Source organism: Drosophila guanche, unplaced genomic scaffold (assembly GCF_900245975.1).
Source record: "Drosophila guanche unplaced genomic scaffold, DGUA_6, whole genome shotgun sequence".
NCBI classification, from domain to species: Eukaryota; Metazoa; Arthropoda; class Insecta; order Diptera; family Drosophilidae; genus Drosophila; species Drosophila guanche.
The window spans coordinates 4645607-4654929 of NW_022995745.1; the positions used below are offsets into that span (position 1 = coordinate 4645607).

At 51.3% G+C, this 9323-nt stretch overlaps 3 protein-coding genes across 3 annotated transcripts; 1 reads left to right on the top strand and 2 right to left on the bottom strand.

Annotated features, from left to right (window-relative positions):
* Window positions 1-165: 165 nt before the first annotated feature.
* On the bottom strand, window positions 166-2951 carry LOC117580820. Its single transcript, XM_034267540.1, has 2 exons — window positions 2110-2951; window positions 166-2044 (listed from the first exon to the last, which is right to left on the bottom strand). Exons 1-2 carry the CDS (start codon window positions 2288-2290, stop codon window positions 555-557), a joined length of 1671 nt encoding a protein of 556 aa, XP_034123431.1. The 5' UTR covers window positions 2291-2951; the 3' UTR covers window positions 166-554.
* A 117-nt stretch (window positions 2952-3068) lies between these two features.
* Window positions 3069-4925, top strand: LOC117580821 (negative elongation factor B). The gene is given in 4 exon segments (XM_034267541.1): window positions 3069-3338; window positions 3402-4169; window positions 4172-4306; window positions 4308-4925. Coding segments are annotated over 4 exon segments (1071 nt in total). The 5' UTR covers window positions 3069-3269; the 3' UTR covers window positions 4407-4925.
* Window positions 4926-5358: 433 nt separating this feature from the next.
* On the bottom strand, window positions 5359-9101 carry LOC117580819 (protein HIRA homolog). Its single transcript, XM_034267539.1, has 5 exons — window positions 8943-9101; window positions 6926-8823; window positions 6501-6865; window positions 6230-6434; window positions 5359-6166 (listed from the first exon to the last, which is right to left on the bottom strand). The coding sequence occupies exons 1-5, from the start codon at window positions 8977-8979 to the stop codon at window positions 5597-5599; spliced, it is 3075 nt and encodes a 1024-aa protein (XP_034123430.1). The 5' UTR covers window positions 8980-9101; the 3' UTR covers window positions 5359-5596.
* Window positions 9102-9323: the final 222 nt, after the last annotated feature.

Sequence of the window (9323 nt, forward strand, 5' to 3'; positions counted from 1 at the left end):
ATCCTTTGCCGCTCTGCTTGTAAAATATTTATTGCCTGCTGCCCCACACTCTCCAGAAGCCTTCTCAAGCGTGTAATCCTGCTAGGCTAAGTGTTCTTTGAGTTTAAGTTTAAGTTTTGTTTCTTCGGACAGTAAAATCCTCTATCTCGCGCGCGCAACACAAAATCGAGAATCAAAACGGTTGTTTTTATTCTTTACAAATACATTCAAATTACACTTTTTGGGGGGGCTGATGGTAGAGGAGTTACAACTCTCTCTCCAAATATAACTCTTCTTGTTATACTAATATATATATAAGGTATATGGGATTGGTGTACATAGATCATGTATATGTGTTTGTGTGTGTATTTTTTGGGGCAATTTCTAAAGCTAAAATGAAGAGAAAACTCGAAAATGTGTGAGTTTTGCGGGAAACTGGTAAACTGTACGATCCTAAGCCTATATACAATAATTAAAACTAAGCAACTACTACTATAAGCAAGAGGGAAGCAGGGGCTCGACGGGGGGAAGGAGGGTGGGGGGATGTATGGTTTGGGGTCATCTATTTAGGTTGCTTAGTCTTTGCTGTCATGCTCGGCCGCCTCCTGGCGTCCCACACAATTCAAGAACTCCATTTGTATGTGCGTCAGCTGGGTCTTGGTGAAGCATTGCATTTTCTTTTTAAGGAAATCAAAGAACAGATCCAGCTCATCCCGCTTGGCCATCGCCCTGGCCATATGATACACATTGCTATGCTGATCCTCCTCCTTGATCAGGGTGCTGCTGCTGGCCGCACTAATGGCCAGCGGCGGGCAGGGTCCATTTGGATTGACGCCACTGTTGAGGGCGGGTCCGCCGCATGTTAGTGGCGGCAATTGGAGTATGGTGGCCGTGGGCGTCGTATACGATGTGGTGTTGCACAGCGCAGATGACGCTGCTGGCGAGGTGGTGACTGCTGCAGCATTTAGGGACACAGCCGGTGTGCTGGAAATGGTTACGCTCGTGCTGGTCGCCTCTGTGACATCCACCAAGGAGATATGCTGTGCGGAAATGCTCTGTTCATGCCGACTGGCAACAGCTTGGGCTGCCGCCGCTGCTGCCGCTGAGGTGGTGACCAGCGTGAGATTCTTGAGCTTGCCGTCGGAGACAACGGTGCCGCCGCCGAGGACGCTATTGGTGGTCGAGCCGTTCACACAGCTTCCCGTATACTGATGATGATGGTGGGAGCGTACAGCGACCGAGACGGACTGCTGGTGCGGCTGCGGCTCAATGTCCGATATGCAAAATTCATGGGCATCGATGTAGTGGAAGCTCTTGCTGTGTGTCACATCGCTGCTGCCGTCCACGCCGTCGCTGACGCCCATCTCGCAGTCCACATGGGCACCGCTGGCCTCCTCGTACAGGCAGACCTCCTCGTAGTCTACCTCGGTGCCGGTGGCCCCGTCCTCGTCCATCTCGTGCTTGACAATGTCCACCACATGGCCGTCGTGATCGACCACATCATCGTCCTCGTCCACATCGTCGACAACATCGTCATCGTGTGCGATCTGGGATAGCTCAATGCTCGAGATGCTGCCATCGTGCTGCGACTGGTGATGGTGATGATGATGATGGTGCTGCTGCTGGTGATGATGATGCTGGTGATGATGGTGCTCATGATGCTGGGACACTGTGTCGTCCGAGACACCCTCCTCGTAGGCTGTCAGTATGAATGTTTCGGTCTCATCGCCGACCAGCGTGATCTGCGCATCATGATGCGATGACATTGCCGTATCCGACTGACCATCATCGTCCCCATCATCGTCGTCGTCGCCCTGGTCCTTCAGGTGCAGCATGGAGCCGATGGGCAGCGTTGTGCTTGTGGCACTGCTCGCCTCATAGTTACTTTGTATGCGATGTGATTTTAGTTTCGGCTGGTACACGGTCGACAGGAAATCCAACTCCTTGGCATACCGCCACTTGGACAGACGACCCTCTATACACTTCGGTGTGCGCAGGCGATACTGATGGTACGTATCCCGAAGGTTCTTCCACTTTCGTCTCACCTCCTGCACAGTGTACTTGTCTGCAGGAACGAAAAACGCTTTAAAAATTGCAACAGAAACAATCAAAAAGTGAATTTTGACTTACGTCCAATCTTTTGGGCCACCTCCTGCCAGCCGGTGAGGATGTCCGAGCGGCGCCTTTGATTCGGCTGCAATTTGTAGTTGTAGAGCGCTGGATTCTGGCGCACCAGATTGATGAGCGTCAGAATGTCGTCGGTTGGCGCATTATCCTTGTGATAGCGTTTCCGCTCCGATGTGGACGACATGTTGTTTTTGTCTGCTTGTGCTGGACTCCCGCTCCCAGTGGTCACATTTAATTTTCCTCACGCAATTCGGAGAAAATCGGTTCTGGGCTTGGAAGGCAATGTTATTGTTTTTCAAACGGAATGCGACTCCAGACGTTTTTGGTTCGTCTGCTTATTGGCGAGGTCGCACACACCACACCACACCATACCACACACACACACACACACCAACAGCAACACCAATGCACACACAAATGGCGCGTAGGTGCGCGCTTGCCACACGGAACACGGCTACGACGTAATCGTAGTGGTAGCCGGAAGTAAATGAAGCTGTCTTCTAGCTGCGGAAGCCGATGCTGGGGCACATAATATATGCGGATTACCTAAACTCCAAATTGATTGTACTTGATGCTTTTTTACCTCTCTTCTGGCTATTGCAGCCTAGTGATGGACTTTACTGGCATTGGCGTACCTGTTACTTATCGCTAATTTTGTTACCTCCACAGTCATCGCCTAGAGATAAGCACAGTGGCTTTGCTCCTCCATGACAATGGATTCGATTCTTTGAAGACATGCCAAGCAAAACAGCATTATTCTCATTTACAATCACTTTTCTAATTTCATTCCGTATTTAATTGGCAATTGAACTTTAGGACAACGACAGAACGGTAGGGATGGAACCTTGCGCAGAGACCATGCACGCTCGTCACGATAGTTGTTGCCAATCGAATGCCACAACGAAGGTCCAAATTTTGTGAATTATTATCAAACAGTTTTTAAAGGTTCATCAAATAGTTTTATTTTTATTATTCAGCAGCATTAGTCATTAGTCATAACACCGCTGATTAAAATCAAATTTCTTATCAGCCGATACTATTCGATAGCAGTTGTAATGGCCGGCTACCGATAGTTCCCACATTGTTTGTGGGGACAATTAAATATTAAATTGCCGCATAAAACGTGTTAGATTGAAAAAGAATGAGCACACCCGCTAAAAATAATGGCACGGGACCTGCGCGAGGCTCTCACCTCTTGCACGGACCCCCTCAAAGCCATTGAGAGTTTTCAGGTTTGTTTACGTTGCAAATTGGGCGCGAAAAATCGCTAATGCACCTGTCCCACTCAATTACAGCTGGAGAATGGGGTGCTGTTGCCGTCGTTACGGCCCATGCTGCCGCTTCTGGACCTCCACGGAGTGCGACGTCTGGATTTCCACACGTCACACATGGAGGAGCTGCGCGACAAGCTGATTGCCCACATCAACGAGCTGGGTAAGAAAGAGCCCTTCGAGCGAAAAAAGAAGCTGACGCAGCTGCTGGTGAAGAGCTTCCCCGTCGTGCGGATCAAGTCACTGAGGCTGGTGGTGATGGCCATCCTGAGGGACAAACAGCACATCGATGACAAGTACCTCAAGATTCTGGTGCGCGACTGGGAGCTGTACGCCGACACGGACACGGAGGTGAATCGCCAGATCTGGCGGGACAATCAGTCGCTGTTCGGCGACGAAGTTTTACCTCTGCTCTCGCAGTACATCCGGGAGAAGGAGCACATCCTCTTCGATCACACAAACCTCAACAATTTGTTCTTCCATCCGACGCCCAAGGTGCTACGGCAAGGCGAGTCGGTGAAGAAGCTGGCCAACATGATCGGCACCAGCGTGAAGCTGTACGACATGGTGCTGCAGTTCCTGAGGACTCTCTTCCTGCGCACCCGCAATGTGCACTATTGCAAGCTGCGAGCGGAGCTGCTGATGGCGCTGCACGACCTTGAGGTGCAGGAAATCATCTCGATTGAACCCTGTCACAATTTCACGTGGTGCCTGGACGCCTGCATCCGTGAGAAGAATGTGGACATCAAGCGATCGCGCGAGCTGCAGGCCTTTCTCGACAACTTGACATGCTGAAGCTGCTGTGGTATGTGCACAACAAGTTGCCCTCCTGCCGCTTGGGCACACTCATGAAGGCCATGCAACCGACAACGGCCCACAATGAGCATGTGCACAAGCTGTACGAAACGCTGACGGATTGAATTGCGGCGGTATGCACCAGAGACCCTGGTGGTGGAGACACCGCCAGTGGACTTTGATTCGCCATTGAAGTCGGTGCCAACACCAGGTCCGCACTACAATGCCCAATAGCCAAAGGAAACGGTGGTCGCGGTAACAGCGGCTGTCGTCGGATGATGGACAATCTTACACGTAATAGATCTAAAGCTGATTAGATGATGGTTGGCAGTCACATGAAGCAACTATACAAGGAGGTCTCGTCGGCAGCAGGGCGTCTAACAATGCTGTTAATAAGTGCGGGTGAAAGTGCGTATTTAACCCTTTGATGGCAACGTGAAAGGCAAACGAGATTATTTTTGTTTTATAATTTGACCAGCAAACATGCACTGAACTCTAAGGGCGCAAGGCAGCCGACGAGATCACCTCGTATAATTGCAATTTATTAGTAGCTGCTGAATGTTATTTTTTTTATACCGATTTTCCACTGAGCCTGGGCTTCGTTTTATGCCATTGCAATTAATCAACAGACACTTATAGCTCATGTCCGTCATACAATGTCTGTACGTGTTTGGTGGGCGAAACTTCTCAGGATTATATCACACACACAAACCCCAATAGCAGTTGCCTTAAATCGTGAAACATAAAACAAAACAAAAACTAGAAAAGAAGTCAAACAAATTTTAGTTAAAAATCATAGAAACCAATCAATGACAATTTATAAATGTAGTGCATAGATATATTTAGAGCTTCCGCACGAGAAGCAGCTTATTCGGACTTTGTTTTTAATTTTTTTTAGCGCTTGAAGTTAGTTTTTTTTAACTATATACAAATCTTATATAATTATTATATATTAATATTATATAATTATTATATGTTTAGAGTAGTTTTTTGGCATTTGACCAAGGACCAAGGACCATTGATAGATTTATTAATTTAAGCAAAAGGCAAATAATATAAATAAATATATACAACAAATTAGAGTACAAATTATTATCGTGTGCACTTTTATTCGGGGGGGGGGGGGGGGGGGAATCTTTTTGTAATTAATTAAATATTTAAATTACAATTTAAATATTATAAACATTATCAATGTAATTTATAACAATTACTTGGCAGACCTTATGCTATCCTATCTAGGCTGGACGAGTGTTCAATGGTTAAAAAACAACAACAGGAGAGACAATAGTTTTTACATCATTTAAAAATATAGAGATGGGTTGCTTTGGCTCTTGAGTAATTCTTTTGCTCTGTTGTTGGAAGTAGCAGCTTGGAAGTCCTTCCGTTTGGTTGCAGTCGCTTTAGGGATACACCGGACTGGGCGGCTATGGGGACTCCGTTTCCGATTGTGGCGTTTGGGGCGATTGTGTGCCCGATTGCGACGGACTGGAGGACACAAAGGTCGTTTGCAGCGGACTGGTGGTGGCTGTTTGGGGCAACAACTGACCGGGCGGCGTGCCGGATGACTCTGTGCCTGATTGTGGCGTTTCGGGTGAGACTGTGCCAGGACTGGGCAGCTGTGAGGCATTGGGGGACACGCTCGGCATGCCAACCTGTGGATTGGGCGGACTAGGCGACACCGTTGGGGCCGTACTCGGCGGCGACGTTTGCAGTGCCGACGCCTCCGACTGGTAGGATTGGGATGTGCGCGGTGAACTGGGCGACACAGTTGGGGTCACACGCGGAGGACTGGGCGACACCGTTTGCAGCTGATGCGGCGGACTGGGTGAGGCCGAACGCCGCTGTGGCGGTGCGGGCGTAGCAAAGATTTCCTCAATGCGCTGATTCCGACAGAACTTAAGCAGTTCCGTGTATTCCGTGTGCAGGCGACGCCACTGTCCGTGCGACTTCAATGTGTCCAGCACGCACTGCGCCAGCTCGTGCTTCGACGCGAACTAGAGCGAGACAGGGAAGAGCGTGGATAAGTGCTGACAAAGGGTAAGCCAACCCATTCTTACCGTTGAAATGCCCGTGTCCGAATTCGAGAGCAACTCATCGAGGAACATACGCAAACGTTTCTCCGAGCCATAGGCGGATAATTGAAGTGCCTGCATCGTGTGCCAATGCTTCAGTTCATCCGTCGATTGCAGCGCTTCGCACAACTTTATTTGATTGTCGATGAACAGAATTTTAGCCGTCTGCTGCCAGCTCTCCAATTTACGCCTAAGGGAGCAAAGGAGCAGGCAGATGAGGAGGAGGAATATCAATGGTTGGGATGAGATAACTTACAACTCCATGCCGCTGCCGAGCACAAAGTAGTTCTGGCTACTGGCCTGCATGCTGAGCAGCGGAAATTTACGCGCCACAAGATCCTCGTCGCGTGGCAGAGTGCCTCGGATGCCATGGTACATGATCGCATCCTTGGTGGCCAGCACCAGCCATGACTCGAGGCTGGTGGAGTACGAGTACGAGTTGCCATTGGGGAAGCCAATCAGCGGCATGCCCTGATCCGTCACCGAGAACTGAACGACAGCGCCGTGCTTGATCAGCAGCTCCTTGCAGCCAGCGGCCAGGCTAATAGTCGCGCCAGCAATATTCCAAATGCGCAACAAACCGCACTCAGTAAGCACTCCCACCAAACTGTTGTCGGGACTCTGTTGGGAAGGGATAAAAAGGTTTATCTTAAGGCAACTTCTATCTTTTGGAATACTCACAAAAGCGCAGTGCACGGCGGAGCTGGAGAGAGCAATGGCTGGGAAGACATGACAGCCCGTTTCCATTGATATCAGCCGCATGCTGCCATCGAGGGAGCAGAGCATGCAGTATTTGGCGCAGAGATTCACATTGACCACAGGCGAGCCCACATAGAACTCCCAGAGGAATTCGCCATTATTGCTGGCCGTCACCTTGGCCAGCATCCCATGACTCGTCTTCAGGTGTCCATTCTGCACGAGCAGCCTGTAATCGAGGGCCGTCTTCACGAACTCACTCTTCGCCGAGGCCGTAATATTGAGCTTGGGACCCATCGTTGTGCCCTGATGCTCGTCGGGGGTCTTGTGCGAGCGTTGAAAGTCCGCCTGCTGGCTGGTATCGAAGGGCGTTCGATCCTGCCGCCGATGCGCTGCTGCAGGCTGATGCTTGCGTGCCGACGACACCAACGGCTCGGGCATGCGTGGCGTCACCGCGCACTCCGTGGGCGTGGTGGCATGCGAACGCTCTATCGCGGCTGGCACTGTGGGCGTGCCACTGCTGGAGGCAATGGAGGCTGGAGCACGCTCCTCCTCATTGAGCGGTATGAACATGGGCGTTATCCTTCGTTTGCCATCCTTCGTGCGTGTCTCGGTCTGTTTGCTGATGGGTCGCTGTGCCGTGGAGGCCGTGCGTCGCTCCAGCGCGCCATTGGGCAGCGGAAAGGGCAGCGCCGACGTTTGCAGTGCCAACGCCTCCGACTGGTAGGAACAACTCTGATCGGCTGTCGCCACCGACGTCTTACTGCCGAGACCCAAGCCGGCGCCATACAACTCCCCGTAAAGCTTCATGAACAGCGCGTCCATTTTGTCCGCGGAGAGTCGCTCGCCGAGCTCTTCGTCGGTGAACTGCAGGCAGGCCACAGTGCCGTCGCCGCTGCAGGCCATTAGCAGACACTGGTCGGGGCCCCAGGACAGGTCCAGGATGCTGTCCTCGAACAGTTCGTGGATGAGTACCAGCGGCCGCTGCAGCGCCGTCATCCACACGGAGAGCGAGCGATCCCTGGAGCCAACGGCCAGGCAGCAGTACTGCAGCTTCTTCTGGCCATCGGGCATTGGGCGGCACAGCACCGAGTTGTGGAAGCGGACGCAGGTGACGGCCTTGCGATGACCAACGAAATCCTTGTCACAGCGCCAGCCCTCACGCTCGATGATCTGTGCGGTGGGTACGCCGCCGTTCATGGCATGGGCCGAGACCAGATACTGGCCATCCGGTGACCAGGAGAGACGCAGAATATGCGTCGTGCCGCCGCACTCCTCGAACGGCTCTGTGATCGTCTCGGAGAGTGTCCAGTCGATGGTGTTCCACGTTTTGATGCTATGATCGTCGGACTGGGAGGCGAGAAACCTGCCCACCGGATCCCAGGACACACCCTTCACCAGGCCCGTGTGCCCCTTCAGCGTGGTCACCATCGCGGGGAACGCCTGGGCATCCCAAATGATGACAGTATTGTCGATGCTGCAGCTGGCCAAATAGATGTCATTGGGGGACCAGGCGAGGTCCAGCACATCGCCCGCATGGCCGCGCAGCGTGTGGAAGCAGCGCCACGATTCGTGATTCTTCTGCATCCCGCCGGTGCCGAAGACACCGCTGGATCCGGTGATTTTGCGCCAAATCATTATCAGCTTATCGTCGGAGCCGGAGGCGAGGTAGACGCCGTTCTGCGACCAGCGCACACAGTTGACGCACGCCAGGTGCTGGTCCATCTGGCACAGCATCTTCGGTATCGCCTCATCGAACTCATCCTTCTCGCTGAGCACCGGCTGAAGGTTCCAGATAACGACACGACCGCAATCGTTGCCCTGACCGCCGGTAGCGAACTTTGTACAGTCCTGATCGATGTCTACCGAGAAGATTTGCTTTGCTGCAACACCAGCACACACACACAGCCATAAAAGAGAAAGAAAACAGAGTAAAGGACTTGCAGCAGCAGCCGAGTCGACTTGGCCAGATGGGGCTCCTCTTCACAGCCTCCACACTCACCATCGTGATGGACCCATGCGGGTTTTAGGAGCTTCATGGAAACACAAGGACCTGGCTACCGACAGCGAGTATCTTTTATGGGATTGAACCTCCCTTCAATCGGGCTAATCAACTAATAAAAACTAATAATAGTTTTTTAAACAAAAAAATCAGGGATGATATTCGTATGGAACCGATAAGAAAAGTAACTTTCTAGCGGCTTTACGCCAGGCAGTACTCAGATCCATGAAGTAATTATATAAGGAGGTACCGTCGGCAAAATTGCTCTACTATCTACCCCGTTTGCAAGGGCGAGTGAAAGGGCTCTGCGCTGTAAGTGTGAGTGAAACGAAACTATCGTGTGATGGATTGCCCATTACGAGAAAATGAGTTTAAGCTATT

Coding starts and splice junctions, on each gene's coding strand:
- LOC117580820 (XM_034267540.1), bottom strand. CDS start 2,290: ATGTCGTCCACATCGGAGCGGAAACGCTATCACAAGGATAATGCGCCA. Junction 2,045..2,109: donor GGTGGCCCAAAAGATTGGAC/GTAAGTCAAAAT, acceptor TCGTTCCTGCAG/ACAAGTACACTGTGCAGGAG.
- LOC117580819 (XM_034267539.1), bottom strand. CDS start 8,979: ATGAAGCTCCTAAAACCCGCATGGGTCCATCACGATG. Junction 6,866..6,925: donor CCGCCGTGCACTGCGCTTTT/GTGAGTATTCCA, acceptor CCTTCCCAACAG/AGTCCCGACAACAGTTTGGT. Junction 6,167..6,229: donor CGGACACGGGCATTTCAACG/GTAAGAATGGGT, acceptor GTCTCGCTCTAG/TTCGCGTCGAAGCACGAGCT.